This window comes from Balaenoptera physalus (assembly GCF_965194825.1).
Source record: "Balaenoptera physalus genome assembly, chromosome: 5".
Taxonomy (NCBI): Eukaryota; Metazoa; Chordata; class Mammalia; order Artiodactyla; family Balaenopteridae; genus Balaenoptera; species Balaenoptera physalus.
This window is the reverse complement of record NC_138884.1, coordinates 149,417,312-149,438,674: the sequence shown is the minus strand read 5'-3', so window position 1 is coordinate 149,438,674 and position 21,363 is coordinate 149,417,312. Positions and strand designations below refer to the sequence as shown.

At 57.1% G+C, this 21,363-nt stretch overlaps 1 protein-coding gene and 1 long non-coding RNA gene across 27 annotated transcripts in view; one reads left to right on the top strand and one right to left on the bottom strand.

Annotated features, from left to right (window-relative positions):
- The window catches only part of ZFYVE28 (zinc finger FYVE-type containing 28), a 114,481-nt gene that overhangs the window by 39,909 nt on the left and 53,209 nt on the right, over nt 1-21,363 (bottom strand). For 6 of the 9 annotated variants that reach the window (XR_014264433.1, XR_014264434.1, XM_082464336.1 and 3 more), the window contains exons 2-7: nt 19,558-19,698; nt 11,279-11,416; nt 9,786-9,988; nt 8,565-8,654; nt 6,457-6,546; nt 185-286 (exon numbers count right to left, since the gene is read on the bottom strand). Coding sequence is in view for 7 of the 9 variants with exons in the window: in XM_082464336.1 (XP_082320462.1) it covers nt 185-286; nt 6,457-6,546; nt 8,565-8,654; nt 9,786-9,988; nt 11,279-11,416; nt 19,558-19,698 (764 nt within the window). In the remaining 2 variants the exon portion in view is untranslated. Of the gene's footprint in view, nt 1-184; nt 287-6,456; nt 6,547-8,564; nt 8,655-9,785; nt 9,989-11,191; nt 11,249-11,278; nt 11,417-19,557; nt 19,699-21,363 lie in introns of those variants that run through there. The other 3 variants (XM_082464334.1, XM_082464337.1, XM_082464335.1) reach the window with 2 other exon arrangements.
- LOC309662049 lies at nt 6,567-8,527 on the top strand. 18 transcript variants are annotated; one of them, XR_014264468.1, is made up of 5 exons: nt 6,567-7,453; nt 7,550-7,742; nt 7,805-7,865; nt 8,014-8,035; nt 8,138-8,527. It is a non-coding gene; the product is annotated as an uncharacterized lncRNA (long non-coding RNA). The 18 variants fall into 18 exon arrangements; XR_014264477.1 differs by lacking the exon at nt 6,567-7,453 and having other exon boundaries at nt 7,532-7,742; nt 7,805-7,841; nt 8,029-8,090; nt 8,148-8,181; nt 8,215-8,527; XR_014264478.1 differs by lacking the exon at nt 6,567-7,453 and having other exon boundaries at nt 7,532-7,742; nt 7,805-7,841; nt 8,029-8,090; nt 8,148-8,190; nt 8,223-8,527.

Here is a 21,363-nt window from a genome sequence, read left to right as displayed (position 1 = left end):
CTAAAGCTCAGCAGGGACAAGCTACCCACCCTGGAGGTGTCCAGTAAAGGCAAAGCAAAACCAGCCTTGTCCAGAGAGGTCATTGCCAGCCCCCAGGACCAGTCACAGAAGGGAGGGGGCTCAGGGGTAAACACCGCCCTCCCCTCCCCTCCCCTCTCTCCCTCACCCCACCACCCCCCGCAACCTGATTTTCCGCAGCAACGTGTGGAAGGGACGGAAGAGCTCGGACATGTCCTCTGCCTTGCGGTCCAGGTTCAGGGGTCCATCCGCATAGACCACGAGGCCACTGCATCCAAGACACAAAGCCAGCCTGACGTCAAGTCCTGCAGCCGCGTGGCCAGCCCAGACCACACCCCGCACACGCTTCCGCTCTGCGATCGAATCGTAAATAAGTTTAGAAAAAAGCAGTGAAAATTATTACCCAGATTTTATCCTCTTTCGAAGTTGATTAGCCTATGTTTGTTTGAGGGATCATAAAATAATGATAAAAATATGTCTGCACACCTCCCAGCTGCAATCAGATAAATCAGCATCAAGATATGTTGCCTCCTTGAAAATGGAAATACTGGATTTGTGTTTAAATATACCACAAATGCAGAGGTTTGTGGGAACTGGCCCTGGAACCATCTACTCCAAAAGGGAAACAGGAGTTGGAGGTGAAGCCCAGCCCAGCCCTCCCACCAGCGTGGAGCCCTGACCCCAGGGCTGGCCCCTGGGGGTGTGGGTCCTGCAGGAGCACGGCGCAGACAGGGCGAGATTTTCCAGACGGCGCCCTGCAGGCTGTCCTCCCAGCTCTCCCACCTCTCCCTCGTTCCGTCCACAAGCCCCAGGTCCGGGGGCTGCCCGAGACTTTCCAACTCACACTGGCCACAGCCTCTCCCAGTTCCCGGCCCCGCCAGGCTGTGAACGTCGTGTCCCAGCCACTCCCACCCTTTCCAGGCTGTCTCCAAAGCCCCCTTCCCCTCCCAGCACTCTGGCCCATGGTCAGGCACCCTTCAAGACTGGAGCAGCCTCCTGTCACCCCTCAGGCAGGATGGACCCTCCTGCTGGGCGTCCCCGTGCCTCGAGAGGACCCCCTTCGCTGGACTGGGCCCCACGGCCCGTCTGACTCTGCTCAGATGCCAGCTCCGGGCGCCCCGATTCCGCGGGGGAGTCCCATGTTCACCTCCGTAGGCACAGCCCCACCCATCTCCAGGCGCATGACCATCATTCCAGACCCGTCTCTCGGAGAGAAGACCTATCCCTGAGGACCCTTCTCTGGATGCCACCTGCGCCTCTCGGCTGCCCAGGGACCGTCCACCCGTGAACACGGGCCTGTCCCCTCGCGGCCCCATGCAGCACAGGTCGGCGCCTCGGGGGCTTGTTTGTGTAAATGAGGAGCCGCCGGCACGTCTCTGAGGATGAACAGGATCTTATTTCAGGCCTCAGGGTCCGGTCACCCATCCAGCTGGGAGCCCCCACTAGTTCTGGAAAACATCCAGTTCAGTGAGAAAAACTGATAAACAAAGCTGAATGAGGAGACTTTTCCCCTAAAAAAAGGTCCGTTTCATGGGCAAAAAGATCTCCTTTTTTTTCTAAAAACAGGAGAAACATGGGCTGTGAGGCCCCCCTGGGGCACACCTGGCCGCGACCAGCATGACCAGCGGCCTCCAGGCCCCGAGGAGAGGCCGGCTCGCCCGGGCAGCGGGAGGGCCTGTGTCCCGAGCCAGCGGAGGGCAGAGGGCACGGCCGGGCCTCCATTCCTTCTGGGCTGTTCCACAGATCTTCCATGAGCTAACGGTCACGGTTCAACTAACCGTGTTTGAGGGACGATTTCCCAAGACAGAGCCTTAACTTGGTGGGTAAATGCGGTGGTCTCAGCGCAAAGGCAGAGTGAAAACAGGCAGGAGAAAGGCGAGTTTGGGGAATCCTGGCCATCTCCTCTTTCAGAAAGCAGCGAAGGGGGCAGGGAGGGACCCTGTCTCCTCTCCTGGGTCCTGGGGAGGCCTGGGCTGCCCCCCAGTGAGCAAGCAGGGGCCCTCCTGCCCAGCACGGCCTCATGGAGCTGTGAGCCCCAGAAAAGAATCCATTCAGCAGGAGAGCTCTGTGCACAGACCCCTAAAGCCACCGTGCCCACCCCCTCCGATGGGGGATCGGGGGACCTAGGCCGTCCCCACGGCTCTGTCCAGCGGTGCTCCCACGCGCCCAAGCACCCAGGGTTCCCTCCCGGGAAGTGCCGCCAACTGCCAGGATGGGCAGAGAGGAGGTGGTGGGGCGGCCACGTTTCTGCGTCCCCATGACGGGGCACCCCTGAGGACAAGGGTGAGGCTGGCCTTCGTGTCCCAGGAGGAGCTCAGCAGACACCTGTTCAGTGTCCAGCTGGCCCGGGTGCTGATGCAACGGGCGGGGGTGGGGAGGGGAGATGGGGGGAACCAGGCCTGGAAACAAGCCATCAGAGGGAGAGCTTCAGCCCCAGAGGGCTGGTGACCCGGGCATCGCGCCCTCTCAGCCCACACAGCCCGCGTGCATGCAAGGCAGCCCCACAGTGGAGCCTGGCAGGCACGTGGCTGGGCCTGGGGGTGCCCCGGCATAATGCGGGGGATGGTGAGGGGTCGGCCCAGGTCCAGCTCACGTGGACCGGGGGAGCGCGCCCGGCATGGAGGGAGGGCCCGCCCCACCCCCACTCTTTAGGTGTCTTTCACTTTCTTGGTAGTGTCCTTTGATGCACAGAGTTTTAATTTTGATAAAGTCCAATGTATTATTTTTTAAAATTTGTTGCTCACACTTTTGGTGTCAAATCTAAGAATCCACCACCAAATCTCAGAAGACAAAGATTCACCTCCTCATATACACACTACTATATATAAAATAGATAACTAATAAGGACCTACTGTAGAGCACAGGGAACTCTACTCAATACTCCGTAATGACCTATATGGGAAAAGAACCTAGAAAAGAGTGGATATATGTATATGTGTAACTGATTCACTTTGCTGTACACCTGAAACTAACAGCATTGTAAATCAGCCATACTCCAATAAAAATTAATTTAAAAATAAGAAGAAAAAGAAAAGAGAAAGATTCACGTGTGTGTTGGTCAGAGTTCTCCAGAGAAACGCAGCCAACACACATGCGCACATGCACGTGCCCACACACACACACACACACACACACACACACACGGTTGCACGATGTGAATGTACTTAATGCCATTGTGCACATTCAGAAAGGGTTAAAATGGTCAGTTTTATGTCATGCGTATTTTATCACAATAAAAAAGTAACACTTATTGCTTTGATTTCTGTTACAAAACTTATACCTATCATGTTCAGAAATCTAGCAGAGACACACTGTTTGGTGACGATTTTTGTACTTGATACACTAGGAATTCTTCTCTGACATTTGAGATTCATCCTTAATGTTGTTTAAATAGCTAGAGTATCATTTTTAATCAATCCCTTAATTCTGGATCTATACCACCCCCACCAAATTTTTATGATGAAAAGTAAAACTTCAGGGAAGACCTTTACAAATTCATATCTGTGCCCTGTCAGACCAGCACAACAAAGTTCTGTGAAAATTCACCGTACCACCACCTGCCAGGCACTAAGGACGCGTGAGTGAACGCGGGGCAGACACAAAAGTCACGCAAATCCTATTTACGTGAGATATCCCCAACAGGCAAATCTACAGAGAGATGGGATTACAGGGTGGAGGTGACGGCTGAGGGGTAAGCGGTACCTTGTCAGCGATGACAATGTCCTGAAATTAGTGGTGACGGCTGCACAACTCTGCACATTGACTAAGAACCACTGAATTGTACACTTCAAATGGGTGAGTCATACGCTATGTGAATTTTATCTCAATAACGTGGCTTAAAAGGAATCTCCTGGGAGGAAGCATGTGAACAGCCCGTGCAGGAAGTGGTGAGCACCAGGGAGCGAGTGGGCTGCAGGTGAGGCGGGGAGAGAGGGCTGGAGGGGCCCTGCGATGGCGGGGGGCAGGGCAGGGCCACTGTCCACACTCGCCTTTGCTCCCACGGGCTGGAGCCACAGGAAGGCCCGAGCCCTCGGCTGCCAAGAAGCAGGTGGGCCAGGGGACTGGAGGGGAACCTTCGCTGGCCCAGGAGAAGAGATCCACCCCAGAGGGTCCCTGCACCAAACCCCCAACCGCATCCCAGCATCCAGAATACTCCATGGCAACTGCCTGTCTTGTGTACGTGTGCGCCTCCCTCACGGTCATCCCCTTATCTCTGGGGACAAGCACAGAGCCGGCATGCAGTAGGCGCTTAATACGTGCTCACAGGTGAATCCAGGAAGGAGTGAGTCCTGGGCCCCAAGCTGGGCAGCAGTGGCCACTGTGGGCAATGAGGACTCGAGAGAGGGAGCCGGGTGGCTGCACCGTGGGTCCCGCAGGGACCCTGTGAGCGTCCCCGAAGCGGGCGGCTGGCTCTAGGACCAGCTGCTTACAAGCCAGCTCTCCCCGCTCCTTCTGGTTAAGCCTGGCGCTCCTCAGACCCTCAGACCCACAGCCTGGCTCCGAGGTTGGAGACCTGCTTCTGATGGGGGGCTGCGGGTTCTAGGGGGCCTGAGGGCTTCTCAGTGGCCGCCGTGAAGCCCCCCCCCAGACTCTGGGCTCCTGCTCCCCCTCCACTTCAACTTCAGACCCAGCCTCTGCTCGCTGTGACTCAGAGCCTCCCCTCATGACCTCGGAGGTCCCGCGGCTCCGCTTCCAGGTCTCCCTCCAGCCTAAGCTGGAGAGGCCCCCACGCAAGGCGTCCAGGAGGTGCCCGACAGGAAAAAGGCCCCGCCCGGGGCACTCCCAGGACAAGGACCCAGACAAGCTCAGGCGTCAGAAGGTGGCCTGAGGCCAGCAGAGAGGGCCCAGTGACCCCGCCCAGGGAGAAGTGGCCTCGGAAGGCCAGCTGGTGAGCATGGCGAGGCCGGACAGCACCATCCTGCACACCCTAGCCTCGGGCCGCAAAGAGCTGAGCACACACCACGGACTCGAGCACGGAAACCCAGAAGCACGTGTTTCTGTTCAACGTCCCCGCTTTTATCTTAAGACGGGTGTGCTGTCTAAGAGTCTCTGGCCCTCCCCCGAGATTCAAAACAGGTTCCCTCTAAGACAGTGGAAACTGACGGGAGGTTCTGGAAAGGTTCTGGCTCCTCCCAAGACCACTGCAGAGACCTCCCAGAGGGAAGGCAGCTCTGGAGCACAGTGAGGCCAGGAAGAGCGAGGTGGGGGCCAGGCCGGTCCCCAAGCCCAAGGGAAGACGCAAGTGCGGGGCGCTGACCCTGCACCCCGGAGGCGGCCGCTCAGGCTCCCCCGAAACGCTGGGCACTGGCAGCCCCACCCCACCTGCCCGCCCCCCGGGCCCTCATCGCCAAGTCCTCTCCGCGCTTCACGGCACGTCAGGCTCCCTGCCATTACACCTCCACAGTCCCGGGCAGTGGAGGATGCTTCTGGCCCGGCCCAGGGTCGTCTGCCCGGCCTGCTCCCCACCCCTCCTGCACGCGGCACACGACTCGTCCAGCTCCCTGCGCCCCAGGGACGCCCCTCTGTCCCAGAGGCTGGCCCATCCTGCAGCGCTGCCACCGCCCCACGGACCTGCTGCAGGAGGTGCTCCCCCGCAGCGAGGTCTCCCCAGGGCCTGTGCCTCTGTGTCCACCCCACGCCCCCCAGGCCAGTCCACTGACATCCACATCTACAGCCGGCTCCCTGCCTAGCTGCACCCCTGCACCCCAGCTGCCCCCCGGGCCCACCCGCCCCACGCTCCCTCACCTGGCGGGAGGGAAGGCGGTCTCTGGGAGTCCGGGTGCGGCTGAGCAGCAGCGGACCAAGCCCAGAACAGCTGGGCTCTGACCTTGGCTCTGAGAGGCTCTGCAACGCTCAGCACATGACCGAGTACTTCCCGTCAAGCGTGCTTGACGACCGACCCCACGTGCTGCCGTGACACCTTTGAGGCCACAGACCCCAGAGGCCTAACCCAGTGCCCCCCTGCTCTCAGCAGCCGTGCTCCCATCCCATCGCAAGGCCGGCGCCACCCACCTGCCCCTCACCCAACAGGCTCCACCTCCCTGCCAGCCCGTGAATCCTCCAAACACGCCCAACACATCCTCCTGCGGGCACCAGGGGCACCTCGCCTCGCGTCCCTACAAAGCCGCTCGCACAGCCCCTGCTGGGCCCCCTGTGCCTGAGCGTGCGGGCCTCCTCCCAGGGCTGGGAGTGCACGTGGCTGTCGTGCTCACCCGCCCCGCACCATCTAGGCTGGCTGAGCGGGAGGCACTCGGAACACCTGGCTCCTCGGCTGCTGGGACAAGGGCAGGACCGCCTGGCAGCTGCTCTGGGGCGGCTGAGCAGCCACCTTCGGGGTACGAGTACCACTTACCACCACCCAGAGGGGCCTGGCACCATGGACCCGACAATCCTGCCAGGTTTCTGAGAGACGACCGTCCCGGGCAGGGGGACACTCACCACACGATGGCCAACCTGGGGATGGTGAACATGAGGGCTGGCTCGTAGTCGTCGATCATGTCCTGGGTCAGGTACCCGAAGTCCAGGGCCCTGGCAGGGGAGGGAGAGAGTGAGCAGGGGCGACCCACGGCCAGACGGGGGAGGGGAAGGCAGCCGCGCAACCCTCACCCACGTCCGCGCCCGGCGGCCAGCTGCTGGACGAGCCCCGCTCTGCAAGGTCCGGCGCAGGCGGCCGAAGCTCAGCCTCCCCCATCTTCCCACTTCCCGACCCCACCGCTGATGGAAGAAGCAGGGGTGAGTGAGAAGTGCTCGCCGAGGGGAGCTGGTGAGGACAGCTATGCTGTCCGGCGTCCAAAGCGGCAAAAATAAACACGGAGCAGGAACGCTGCTCTGAACCATTTAACGCCACCAAGAAACCCGAATTGCTCTCCTGGATTTCTTCTCTCTCGCAGGCATACGAGACGCTTTCTCTACATGCGTGAGCAAGCGCTGCTGGCATCATCATGTTCTAGATAAAAGGTATCTCCTGTCATCTTATTCTTGGGTGATTTGAAATATCTCTCAACATATAACAGTGAAAAATCCGTCTTTAATATTAACAAACTTACGATGTGATATTAGACAGCTTCAAAATTTACCTACTACTGAAGCACAAATCACATATAAGGAACATTCTAGGTTAAATCTTAGTCCCACAGTCTATTCAGAAAATCTGACCTCAAATCTGACCCTACACGCTGCATACACGCCATGATGAGAATACTGATGATTCACCCCCAAAACCCAGCTCAGCAAGGGTTCCATCCTGGCCTGTAGGGAAGAGGAGCGGAGGAAAGGAAAGGAGGAGGTGGGGAGTGAGGAGGTAAAAATGTGAGGAAATGAGGAGAGGAAGAGGTGAGGAGATGGGGAGGTGAGGAGTGGAGGAGTTGAGGTGAAGAGGTGAGGGAGGTGAGGGAGGTGAGGAGTGAAGAGGTGAGGGAGGTGAGGGAGGTGAGGAGTGAGCAGATGAGTGAGGTGAGGGAGGTGAGGAGTGAGGAGGTGAGGGAGATGAGGAGTGAGGAGTTGAGGAGTGAGGAGGTGAGGAGTCAGGGAGGTGAGGGAAGTGAGGGAGGTGAGGGAGGTGAGGAGTGAGGAGGTGAGGAGTGAGGGAGGTGAGGAGTCAGGGAGGTGAGGGAGGTGAGGGAGGTGAGGAGTGAGGAGGTGAGGGAGGTGAGGAGTGAGGGAGGTGAGGGGTGAGGAGTGAGGGAGGTGAGGAGTGAGGAGGTGAGGGAGGTGAGGAGTGAGGAGTTGAGGAGTGAGGAGGTGAGGAGTCAGGGATGTGAGGGAGGTGAGGGAGGTGAGGAGTGAGGAGGTGAGGGAGGTGAGGAGTGAGGGAGGTGAGGGAGGTGAGGGAGGTGAGGAGTGAAGAGGTGAGGGAGATGAGGGAGGTGAGGAGTGAGGAGATGAGTGAGGTGAGGGAGGTGAGGAGTGAGGAGGTGAGGGAGATGAGGAGTGAGGAGTTGAGGAGTGAGGAGGTGAGGAGTCAGGGAGGTGAGGGAAGTGAGGGAGGTGAGGGAGGTGAGGAGTGAGGAGGTGAGGAGTGAGGGAGGTGAGGAGTGAGGAGGTGAGGGAGGTGAGGAGTGAGGAGTTGAGGAGTGAGGAGGTGAGGAGTCAGGGAGGTGAGGGAGATGAGGGAGGTGAGGAGTGAGGAGGTGAGGGAGGTGAGGGAGGTGAGGAGTGAGGGAGGTGAGGGAGGTGAAGGAGGTGAGGAGTGAGGAGGTGAGGAGGTGAGGAGTGAGGAGGTGAGGGAGGTGTGGGAGGTGAGGGAGGTGAGGTGTGAGGGAGGTGAGGTATGAGGGAGGTGAGGGAGGTGAGGTATGAGGGAGGTGAGGGAGGTGAGGGAGGTGAGGAGGTGAGGGAGGAGAGGAGGTGAGCATGGAGCCCTTCCCAACCATGTGAGCTCCACCTGCAGGGGGTGGGCCCAGAGAAAGGGGACGCCGGGGCTGAGGAACAGGTGTGTGTGTGGAGGCCCCGTGGCACGTGCACATGGTGCCCCTGTCCGGGTGCAGCCCTCGCCAGGCCCCGGGCAGCAGGAGGAGCCGGGCCCCGCCATTCCCGGGTGGCCTCACCTCTCCACCGTCTCACAGAACAGCACGATGACCTCCTGCTGCACGTAGTACTCCCGGGGGGACTTCACGGGCACCATGGCCGACACGTAGCTGCAAACAGAGAGAAGGGAGTGAGGGCCACCTGGTGTCTCCCGGAACCGAGGGTGTCTTAACTGACAACCAAATGAGGTCCCTCCAACTGCAGCCCGGCCGCATCTCAGCAGCTTCATAAACACACACCCCCAGCATCACCGTTTATATTTTGAGCCAAAGCTCCTCCCAGGGTCAGGCCTCAACCAGCGCCTCCTTGGGTCCCACAGCCCTGCCCATCCTGGAACCGCCACTGCCCACTGCCGCGACGGTCCCCAGCCTCGAGGGAGTGAATGACCCTGTTTAGGGTGGACGGACAACCCCTGGGCCCCCACGCAGAGCAGGGCCAGGGGGCTCCACCCACTCCCCAGGTGAGAACATTTTTCTGTCACTAACTAGTTTTTCTTGTTACGAAAGCTCAGTTGGAAAGATGTGGAGCAGACAGAGCCGGCCGAAGCTATAAAGCTCACTTGTGGCGCCCACTCCCTAGAGAACCAGCTGGAATGCCTGACTTCCTTCTGGGGCCCACACAGCACAGGACGGACAGCTTTCATTAACCGGGCCACCGTGGACGGGCTTTGGGGTCCTGCTCCTCATCTACCTCCAGCGTCTCCGTGTCTGTGGACACGGCGCAGGCCCCTCCCCGCAGTCCCGGGTCCTCCAGAGCCCGTCCTGTGAGGGCCCCAAGGACCACGCCATGTCCTCTGCCGCGGGCGGGGACAGGCACGCCCCAGGGAGCTAGTGGGGGTCGGGAGGGCAGACCCGCTGCGCTGGAGAGGCGCCCCCCTCACCCCACGGAGCTGGGGGCCCCAGCAGGCCCCCGAGCGGCCACCACTTCCTCCTGGCTCCTGCCGCGCCCCACGTCCGGGCACAGAGACGTGCTGGGGGCGGGGCGTTGTGCTGACCGTGACCTTCACCCGCAGGACCACCAGCGGCAGAGGTGCTGGGCGGGACCCGGCGTCCCCTGCGTCCCTCGGTCGCCTCTGCCCGCCTCCGCCCCTCCCCCGACGCCGTGCCCCCGCCCCCCCGCGGCGGCCCGGAACCAGCCCGCGCCTCCCTCCGCGGAGTTTCCCAGCTGCAGACGCAGAGCCCGGCGGAGCTGCCCGCCCCCAGCCCTCCCCACGGGGCAAAGGGTTAGGGTTCCTCGGTCACCTCAGCTCGAACTCGGCGAACAGCACGTCGAAGTGCCTGAGCGCCTCCCGCATCTTCTCCGTGTAGGTGTTGAGGTCCCGCAGCGCCTGGTCGCGGAGGGCGCCGCGCACGTCCTCCAGGCTGCGGGTCAGCTCCTTGGCCAGCGGCCGCATGGCCATGCTCTCCAGCTCGCGGTTCATGATGATGGAGCCGGCGGCCAGGCACTGCGGGCGGCAGAGGGCGTCAGGGAGGCCCCACCCGCGTGTCCTCGGCGCCCGGAGCGTGCGGGCTTCCGGAACCCACGACAGCGGGCGCTGAGAAAGGCCCCCCCACGGCGCCCGAGAAGACTGTACAGACAGAGGTGGGACCGGAGGGCAGAAGAACGGCGGGGCTGGGGCGCCTCATCCCGGAGACGCCTCCCGGGCCTCCCTTCCAGGAGCCCCTCCCTCATATTCCTGCCCCCCTCCCCCCTCCGCTCTGGGGCGCCTGCTCCCTCCTGGTTTCTCTCAGATGCAGAGCCATCATGGCGGTGACAACAAACGCCCTCGGGTTTCGGGGCTCCATGCAGGGGCCTCCGGGCCATGTGACCCCTGTCCCCTCCCCACCCGGCCCACAGACGCCAGGTTCCAGCCGTACTCCAGGTCCACCGCACCGGGGCTGACCGCGGCGCCGCAACATCTCCAGGCGTTCTAGGAAGCAGACGCCTTGTGTCCATAAAGGCTCCCTGCATCACCTCATGGCTTGCACAGCTGCCCCTGCCCCTGGGACCCGCTTTGCAGAGCTGAGCACTGAGGCTGGGGGGAGAGACGGCCTACCCAGGGCCCCAGCAGGGACGCCCCAACCAGGTGCGGCTCAGAGGACCGGGTGGAATGGGCTGAGGCGGGGGAGCAGGTGGGCACGAGAGCCCGGCAGCGTGGGGGAGGGGGGCATTCCAGGAGTCCTGCAGAGCTGAGGCGGGGAGGACAGGGCAGCGCACGTCCCTAGGGTCCGAGAGCAAGGCCAAGGGGTCGTCTGGGTGTCCCACGGGTCACCCCTGGCTGGGGTGAGGCTGGTCCTGCCTCCCCGGGCGGGCACCTCCCTCCCGTGCCTCAGGCTCCTCCTCGGGAGGTGAAGACCAAGACCGGAGGGGCTATGTGAGTGGCGGCTGGAGTGTGGACCAGGGCGCAGCGACTCCGCCCCGCAAGAAGAAACAGTCCTGTGGGTGCGGGCGGGCAGTGCTCTTCCGAATACCAGCATTACTGTCATAAAGAACCGCTTTTAGGCCCTACGTGTCTGGGGGCCTGAGAACCTCATAGAAATCACATGTGAGGCCTCGTGTCTGTATCTGCTTGTGCATAGTTTCCAGGGAGCATGTTCTCGCCTCCCCGCGACCCTACAGGCTCAGCACCATCTGTAACCCCTGGAGGAGGAGACGCCGGGCCCTGCACCTGTAGCTGCACACGGGTGAGCATCGTAGAGGAGCAGCTGGGCAACGCCCAGCATCGTGACCCTGGACCCCGGCGGCCACCCACTACCTCGGCGCCAAACCAGAGCTGGCCGGCCAGGTTGTCGTGCCGGATCTCCTCGGGGAACTTGACACAGAAATCCCGCGGGGCGCGCTCCTGGGGGATGCACACATCCATGATCTGGTTAATGATGTTTAACACGTTGTCCTGAAACAGAAACAGGAAGTGCGCTAAGACGCAGCTCCAGCTGGCGGCTGGCAGGACTGCTTGGAAGTCGGAGAAGCAAGCCCAGTGCAGCTTAGGATGACCAGGTGATGTGGTAGCACACGTGGGCCTGCTCTGCAACTGCTACAAGGAGCTCAAACTTTCCAGAAGTATCCAGAGTGAAGAGCACACCCTTCCCCACGTCCAGGTGTCTGGAGCACCCGCCATGAGGGCTGAGGGCGCTTCCCACGTCAGTCACCAAGTTCCCGGTGCATCGCCCTTTGTGACCGCTGTACCTTTCCCTGCTGACCCGCACCTGGGCCCCTGCAGCCTCAGCCACGATGGCCGCCCCGAGCATCTCGCTGAACTCCTGTACACACATTTCTTAGGAGAGAGCTGGAGAGATGGAATTGCTAGGTGGACAGACACACAAAAAGTGGATTTTCACCGCCCACTTGCTGTGCTTCTCTGATTAACAGTGTAAGTCTGTGTCATCCTGGGCATGATCGTGACATAGTCAGGCAAGACCTGCTGTCGGGACAGACATCAGTAGGAGACCACATGTAAGACTGGTCTTCTCAAATCTGTTTTACTGCATCTTAAATCACATCCCGTTCTTTTCTCAAAATTGTCCTGTTCTTGAAACGTCTACCATCCATTCAGTAGAATTGCAAGAACGTTGAAAGTTTAGTTTGTTTCTTTAATTTGTTAAAGGTAAGATTAATACCCATTCATCCCAGAGACACTGGAAACATGGGAAAGTGGAGGGGCAGGGAATGTCCTTGGGACAGTGTGACTGCAGGTGGCACGCTTCCTTCCGGGTCTTGTCCCTGTGGGCTGCTTCCCATCAGCACGGTTGGGATCATCTGTGGACATAGTTTTGTACTCTGCTGCTGTCATTTACTGTTGGGACGTGTTATTATCACTTTCCACAAATCCAACTTGTGACAGGGAGCCACGTAGGATTCCAGCACATGGACCATCCTTTTAACTCCCTGCTTCCTCTTCTACTGGACACTTACGTCATTTCTAATTTACCGTGAATAATGCAATCACCACTGTGGTGCCTGACACAGAATTCTGGGTTAGTCCCTCAGAATCCACTCATCCCTAGAAGTGGCATTACAAAGTCAAGAGTGTGAAGTGCATTTATAGGCCCTAATTACATTCCACCAAATTGCTTTCCAGAAAAAGACAGCACACCCTCACCCTCAGCAATTCTGTATCTCAACAGTCCTCCTCTCCACCCTCTGAGGCTTGAGTTTCATTTTTCTTAGGCAGTAGATGTGCGCGGGAAGCATGACTTTCTAATGCAAACAACTGACGCACTGAACTCTGAAGGAAATTCGGCACCATAAGGAAATCACACAAAACATAAAAATAAATCCAACCAACATCAAGTGGTCCTACTGTCAGCTCTATTTAAAAGGTTTTCTGGGTGGGCAGGTCTCTTTCTCACGATTCAACAAAGTAATGAACAAATAATGGCAAAAATAACAGCAAGTGCTCAGGAAACGTCAGCTGGTATTGAGAGCCAGGGATCTCAGCCCAACAAGGTGGCAGGGCTTACCCAAAGTTGTGTGGCCTTTGAGTGGCAGTGATCCCACCCTGCCCAGCCCCAGGACGGCAGCTGCCTGAGGGTGAGGTCTTTTTTCCTGCACTGATGGGTCCCCAGTGACAGAGCAGTGCTGAACACACAGTGTCCCTCAACGGACGTTTACTGGGGCGTCCGATTCCAGCCAAGGTGGAGCAACATGCGTGAAATTTACCTCTTCAAACAACAGTCATGGAAGCAAATGAGACAGCGGTTCTCCAGACACTGGACGTCAGGCAATAAGTGATCCCAGAGAGAAGAGAAACAAATGAGGCGGGAGCTATGACTGCCCAGCTCACTGCCTGCAGGGAATTTTCAGGTCATGGCACAGACAGAGGGTACCCACGTGGGACCCAGCAAACTCCCTAGTTGAAGAGATAGGGCTGAGAGCCCGGGGAGACCAAGGCAGCCAGAATCCAGAGGACAGAGTAGCAGACGTAAGTGAGCTGCCCAGGGAAACAGCCTTTGGGGAGGCCCCTGAGTATTCAGCTGGGCACAGGGCCGAAGAGTAGAGAAGTTCACGGTTCACAGGGCATTGGGTAGATACCCGAAAGTGTCTCGGCTCAGTAGCAGACTATTCTTAGCCCCAGACTAAACACAGCTCTGATCCTGCCTAACATCTTAAAGAAACAGGATGCAAAAGGATCAAACCATTTCTAAGTAACCAAACTATATCACAGAACAAAGCTCAAAAAAGTTTATGGAAAAACAAAAATACTCAGCTCTCAGCAAGGTAAAATTCCCAAGGTCAGGCATCCAATTAAAAAATTACCAGGCTTGGGCTTCCCTGGTGGCACGTGGTTAAGAATCCGCCTGCCAATGCAGGGGACACGGGTTCGAGCCCTGGTCCAGGAAGATCCCATATGCCACAGAGCAACTAAGCCCATGCACCACAACTACTGAGCCTGCGCTCTAGAGCCCGCAAGCCACAACGACTGAAGCCTGCACGCTGCAACTACTGAAGCCCGCACTCCTAGAGCCCATGCTCCGCAACAAAGAGAAGCCACCACAATGAGAAGCCTGCGCACCTTAACGAAGAGTAGTCCCCGCTCGCTGCAACTAGAGAAAGCCCGTGTGCAGCAACAAAGACCCAACTCAGCCAAAAATAAATAAATAAATAAATTTTTAAAAATTACCAGGCTTGCAAAGAATTAAGAAGATATGACACATGATGAAAAGAAAAAGCAACCCATCGAAACCAACCCAGACCTGACAGAGGTGATAGAACAGGAGATGAAGGCAGCTGTCATAACTGACTTTCGTGTGTTCAGAAAGTTACGTAGAATCAATGAAGAAACAAAAAGGTCTCAAACTGATCCAGAGACAAAACTTACAGTATCTGAGGTGAAAACAAAAATACACTGGATGGGATTAACCTCAGATTAGACAGGTCAGAAAAAAAGAACAATAAACTTGGAGACATAGCAATTGAAACTTTCCAAATTTATCAGAGAGAAAATACCAATAATAATAATAGAAGAGACCATCAGTGAATTCTAGGACAACCTCAACATGTCAAAATACATAAAATTCAAGACCCAAAAGGAGGAGAACTGAAACAGAAAAAAATATGTGAAGGAATAGTGACTAATTTTTTCCCCAAATTTAATGACAACTATAAACTCACAGATCCAAGAAGTTCAATGAACCCTAAGCACAGGAAACACAAAGAAAGCGATACAAAGTCACAGCATAATCAAATTGAGGAAAACTAATAAAAAGAGAAAATCTCACAAGTAGCAAGAGAAAAAAATTTACATACAAGGAACAAAGGTAAGATGACATTAGAGTTCTCACTGGAAACAATGCAAGTGAGAAGAGTGGAAGAACATCTTTCAAGTACTGAGGGGGAAATGATTAACAACTTAGGATTCTAAACCCAGCAAAAATAGCTTTCAAAATTGATGGCAAGATAAGAATTCATGACCAGCAGACTCGCACTACAAAAAATGCTAAAGAAAGTCTTTCATGCAAAAGGGAAAAGACACCAGATGGAAACTGAGATCTTCACGAAGGAACAGAGAGACCAGAAAGGGCGACTGCACGGGAAAAATGCAAGATCCTTTATTATTGTTTAATTTTCTATACAAAAAATTTGACTGTTTAAACAAAGACACTGACAATATAGTGTGAGTCTAAACACATGTAAGACGAACATGTATGACATAAAGACATAAGACTGCTTTCAAAGAGTTCGATACCACCTCACACATACAGTAGGAACCTTACAGGGGCTTATCCCATCTGTCCCTCCCGGATCAGCTGCTGTTACTGCTGCTGTTGCTGTGGGTGATGGGGCGGACAGTAATAAAAATAGTTAATGAAATCGAAATGTAATTTACCATATCAACAAACTAAGAGGAAAGAAAAACACAGGATAACCTCAACAGAAACAGAGAGAGCATTTGAAAAAAATCCAACATCCATCCATTCCTGATAAAACTCTCAGCAAGCTATGAATAGAAGGCAACTTCCTCAGCCTGAAAAAGAGCATCTATGAAAACCCTACGATAGCTAACATCACACTGAATGGTGAAAAACTCAATGCTTTTCCCAAAATTGATCTATAGATTAAATGCGATCCCAATCAAAAACTCAGGCTTTTTTGTAGACATCTACAAGCTGTTTTTAAGTTTCATATGGAAATGCAAAGAACCTAGAACAGCCACAACAACTTTGAAATAGAAGAACAAAGTTGGAGATCTGACGCCCTCTGATTTTACAACTTAACTTTAAACCTACCATAATTAAGACGGTGTGATACTGGCCTTAAGACAGATCAGCAGAACAGACTACAGAAGCCAGAAATAGACCCACACAGATATGGACAACTGATTTTCAACAAAGGTGGAAGAACAATTTAGTACAAAAAGGACAGTCTTTTCAGTGAGAAAGGATGGTCTTTCAACAAATGATGCTGGAACAATTGAAAATTCATTTGCAAAAAAAATATGAATGTTGGTTGAAAGCTCACACCATATACTAAAGTTAGGTCAATATGGATGAGAGACCTAAATATAAAACCTCACAACTACTGAAGCCCGTGCACCTAGAGCCCGTGCTCTGCAACAAGAGAAGCCACCACAGTGAGAAGCCCACGCACCACAACGAAGAGTAGCCCCCGCTCGCTGCAACTAGAGAAAGCCCTCGCACAGCAACGAAGACCCAACGCAGCCAAATAAATAAATATAAAACCTTTCTTTCTTTCTGAAAGAAAATGAGAAAATTTGATGACCTTGGGTTAAACCAAGATTTCTTAGATATGACACCAAAAGCATGATCTATATAAGAAACAAATAGGTAAATTGGGCTTCATCAAAATTTGAAACTTAGGCTCTTCAAAAAACTGCTAGGAGAATGACAAGATAATCCACAGACTGGGAGAAAATGTTCGCAAATCATCGTCTGATGAGGGATTTAGTGTCCTCACCTGGTCGTCCCTCTGTGCCTGTCTGTGTCCTAACTGCCTCTTCTTGTAAGGACACCACTCAGATTGGATCAGGGCCCACCCCAGTGACCTCATTTTAACCTTAATCAGCACTTTAAAGGCTCCATCTCCAAATGCAGTCACACCTGAGGCGCTAAGAGTTAGGGCTTCAACGCATGAATTTGGGGCGGGGGGGACACAGTTCAGTGCATAACAACCCAGAATTCATTTCATCCTACGGCGCCATCAGCATGATTTCTTAAATCCTTTACGATTTTCTGAAGCAAGAAGGAAAACGAAAACCCGTGCAAAAGTCATCAGAAACCACCTGCATACTCATGTGTGCCCTAGTCCACAATTTTCCTGAAGAAAGTTTAGTTTATGCAAAAGCGCATTACTTAGATTCCTTCTAATTGGGATGAGAGTCAGCCCAGCGAGACTGAACCGCAATGCACCTGCCTCACCCTCCACAGTGCCACATGGGAGAAGCAGCAGCTGTGGTTCACTGGGCCTCTGCTGCGTGCCTGGTCAGGCTGGAGACTTAGCTAGAAGACCCCATTTCGGGTCAGAAGGTTCAAAACACCACACCCAGCATGGCACCAGCCTGTCCAGCTGACCCCAGCCAGAAGGTATGACCTGAGCAGCCCTGAGACCAACGTGAGGACCCGCAGGGGCCCCCGGAAAGCAGAGCCGGGCCAGGCTGGCGTTGCCATGCGTGCTCTGCACAGATGCCCCCTGCTCAGCTGAGGGTCCACCTGGTCTGACAGGACCTGGGAGGCCTGAGGTGCCCCCCACAGGGGGCTGAGCCACTACCCACGGCCGAGAAATTCATGACCTCTGGGTACTTGGCAGGGGCGTCCACATCCTCTGGAACTGACTCACAGGTGCTGGGAACTTCGGGGGATGGGGGACCAGCTACATCTGGAGTTGGGTGACCTCCCCAGGGCAACCGTGCTCTAAAATCAAGGCCAGCAAGTGACCTGGCAGAGTGGGCCGCAGCCAGCCGCCTCCATCAGACCTGCACGTTATCTCGGTTCTCGTGCTGTGATCACACACATCACCCCGTGCTCTCGGCCTTTGTCAAAGCCCCTTCCTGACCGCAATGGCCTGCCAAATGCCCACCTCCCCTGCGCCTGCCTGGCTCCCTCCTATGACATCATCCACCCTCTGCCCAGGGGCACCTCTGCAAGTGAGCGCTGTCGAATGAATGAATGAATGAATGAATGAACGAACTGGCAGCATCGTGAAGGTCAATGAAGATTAGAAATGGCAAAATGCCTGCTTCGGGGAGTTCCCTGGTGGCCTAGTGGTTAGGATTCCGGGCTTTCACTGCCATGACCCTGATTCAATCCCTGGTTGGGGACCTGAGATCCCACAAGCCGAGCGGCACAGCCAAAAAAAAAGCCTGTTTCAAGAAAGATGTTAGAAATGAAAGTGACTTTCCAACCTAAATAGCTGAGCTTTGTAGAAATTCACTGTAGTGGGAGCCCCTGACAAAACAAGGAGCCCCAGTAACTGGCCAGCGAAACGAATGTGACAGTGACAAGCCTTCATGAAGTTACGGTACACACGGGGAGGCTCACTTTGGCGCGTTTCCCTGGGGCGGGCAGCTGAGTACAGAGCCAGCACCCAGGAGGCCTCAGCCCTAACTTTCAGCCACGCGTCTGTGGGGAGAGGGGGTCCTCCCAGCGGGCCTGGCTGCCGCCCTCTGCGAGGCCTGCGTGCGGGGCTGGCGTCCGGGAGCTGGGGTGTCGGGATGGGGGGCTCCCTGGGCCTCCCTTGCTGTGTCTGTGCTGGCACCCTTCCCCCCTCCCCGGGGCTGCAGTTCGGTGTGTGCCCGGCAGAGGGGCCTGCGGAGCCTGCGGGCCCCCAGTGAGAGCCCCGGTTCTGAGTCTCTGACGAGCTTCCCTGGGGACAGCGTGTCGCTGGGGGTGGAACGCGGCCCGCGTGACTCCACAGGACGGGGTTCTGGAAGCTGGCGCCTGTTTCCTCTGGACCTCGCCCCCGGGCCCTCTCCCTTCGGTGGTTCTGCTTCACAGCCTTTCACTGTGATGGATCAGAGCCCTGAGTATGTGAGCCCTGTGTGTCCTCCTGCTGGAAGCCCAGGGTGGCTTTGGGGACCCCGACACAGGGGTCTTCAGAGAGGAGTGAGAAATGAAAGATGCTTGTGTCGCTATGTGAGAGTGAACTACTTTAGCTGATTTTTATGACTTGTTTCTCGACCTTTTTAAAGCGGCCTCACCCACATCCAGTCCAAGGGCCGTCCTCCCTCTCTGATTTTCCCTGCCGAGGCCTTGCAAGGCACAAGCCGAGTTTCACCCAACTCGGTCACTCTGTGTAACATGCAGTTACAATAGCCAGTGAGCGGGCATGAGTGGCCTTTGGAGTAAACACAGTCCCCTGCAGGGAGCCCCACCCGGCGGTGGGGGGAGGGGCAGAGAGAGGCCTCCTCGCTGCCAGCGGTGGGCGAGCTGAGGGCACAGGAAGGACATCCTCCGGTGGGGAAGCAGGGCATCGACAGACCAGCCAGTCAGGAGACCCTCCTGTCCCCTTGGTCCCCGGACCCTCCTGAGAGATGGGAACGGGATGGGGTGTGCTCCTCCCGCCCCCTCAAGGATTCTGTAAGAACCCTTGATGCTTGAAACACACGACGGGACATTTGCTTCCCCGGACCCGCCCTGTGATCTAGGACGCACAGCCCTCACCTCCCCGGTGGAGAGGCTCAGACTGGCGGGCTGAATACACCGAGAAGGTTCCAGAACTTGGTGAACGACCCTGCCGGTCACTTGACAAAACTTGCTTCATCCACGTGCTCTCGTGCTGGTGAAGCCTCCCGCGTGTTCGGGGAACCCAGAGGAATTCCCAGCATGGTGTCCAGGACCAGCTGAACCCTACAGCAGGAGGTCGCCACCCTGCCAGCTCTGCGGCGGCCCCGCGGGCCGTCGTCCCCTTCCCCGTGCCGGCTCCTCGTCCTCCCACGTTCCTCTTGGAGAGTGTCGAACCCGCCCCTTCCAACCTGCTGTTGTCCCCGGGATGTCCCCCCCGCCCCACTCCGGTCCGGTTTCCCTCCCTGAGACGGCTCCCCGGGCCCGCGCCCTCCTTCCCCTCCGTCCCGCCGCTCACCTGGCAGGAGCGGAACTGGCTGACGAGCAGCGTGCAGCGCTGGGGGTCCTTCCGCCCGTCCAGACTGTCCAGCTCGGCGGCCACCTGGCTCAGCTCCTCGTCCGCGTGGTAGAACTGCGCCAGCAGCTGCGGGTCCGACCGCTGCGGGGAGAGAGGGCGTGAGCGCCGCCCCGGGGGGGCGTGGCCTTGGCCCCGCCGGCTCCCCTGATGCCCCGAGGGCGGGGAGAACGACCCCAGACGAGGGCTGGGGCGGGGCCGGGGCGCGGGACGGTGGAATCAACGCTCAGAAGGGAGTTTTAGTCCTAAACTAAACTGAAGTGATGAAGGCGGCCGCTGAAGGGAGGGCGCGGCCCGCTCCCCAGCCTCCTCCCAGCGCTCAGCCCAGTTTCCACGACGCCAGGAGGGGCGGGGCTTTGTGGCGGGAAACGCTTCTCTCAGGGGCTCACCTCCCACGAAAGGCACGGGGCGTTCTCCTGATTCTGGGTCTTCAGGCGTAACCCCACCCTTGGAGCGAAGGCCCAGCTCCGTGCGCCTCCGCCCGTCCTGCCGGCCACCTGACCGCCCCGGTCTGTCCCCAGCTCCAGCCCCACCGGCCACGTGCTGTCCTGTCCACACGCTCACGCCCACCCCAGGCCTCCGCGCTGTGCTCCCTCCAGCCGAGGTGCCAAGGGCTGTCCCCTAGGAGCTGAGTCTCCAGGATTAGGACAAGCCCACGGGAAGGGTGGCAAAGCCCTCAAACATGTTTTTATAAAAGGTGCCCTTCATGATGGGACAGCGAGATACAGAAGAGAAGGAAAGACACCCAATCAACCCTCGGTTCCCTCCTCCTTCTACCTAAGAATCAGCACATGGCTGTCCTTACGCTCTACATTTTGTTGAACATAAGGTAACTTATTTTCGTAATTTCTCTCAGCTCACTGCTCGATGGAGCCTGTGTTCCGCCCCCTCCCGCTACGTGGCCCGTCCCAGGGTGGTTCTTCCTCCGCTCAGGGGTCTTGGTCATTCATCAGTGCCTGACTCTGGGTCACTCGCGAGGCTGGCCCAAACCCCTGGGGTGGTGAGGAAGCCCCTCAGGGAGGCTGAGCCAACCTCGGGCAGGGGGGAGGGGGCTTCAGTGATTGGCCCAGGAGGCGGGCATGTGACCCAGGCAGGGCCAATGGGAGACCTCCCTGGGACTTTACACCGGAGAGTGGCAGGGGTTCACTGATCCATGCACCAACCCAGCAAAGGCACCTGAGCGACCACTGCCAAGGATGCAGGGCTGGGGACACGGCCAGGAATGGGGCAGGTCCAGACCCTGGCCCCCTCCATGGGCTCAGCTGACTCACGCCCAGGAGGGCCACCAGTGACCCCTCTGTGATGAGACAGGAACCAGGTTGGGGTCAGGGGCTGGCAGTACATTTTTGCCCCTTTCCTGTTGTGCTTACTGGAAGGAAAGACGGAAGGAGAGGGTCTGGGAGGTGGGGAGCCGGCTGACTCCCTGAATGGTGCCCTCACGCACTGTCCCTGCCACCCTGGAGTCAAGCTCCCCCCACCCCGACCCACATCCCTCCATTAAGGCCCATTTGGACCCATTTCCCACCGTGGAGCCTCCTCTTAGTTTCAGAAGCTGGGAGGAGGGAGAGACACTCTTGCCCTCTGACCCCCCAACCAGGGTTCAATCTCGTGCCTTCAGGGCCTGGCAGACACCTACATGGGGAGAAGACAAAAGGGAGCAGTGGGGCTTGTGGAGAACTGGAAAGGGCCTGCCTGCCCGGGGAGAGGCCAGGGAAGAAAACAACAGCACCCAGTACTGGAGGACCCCAG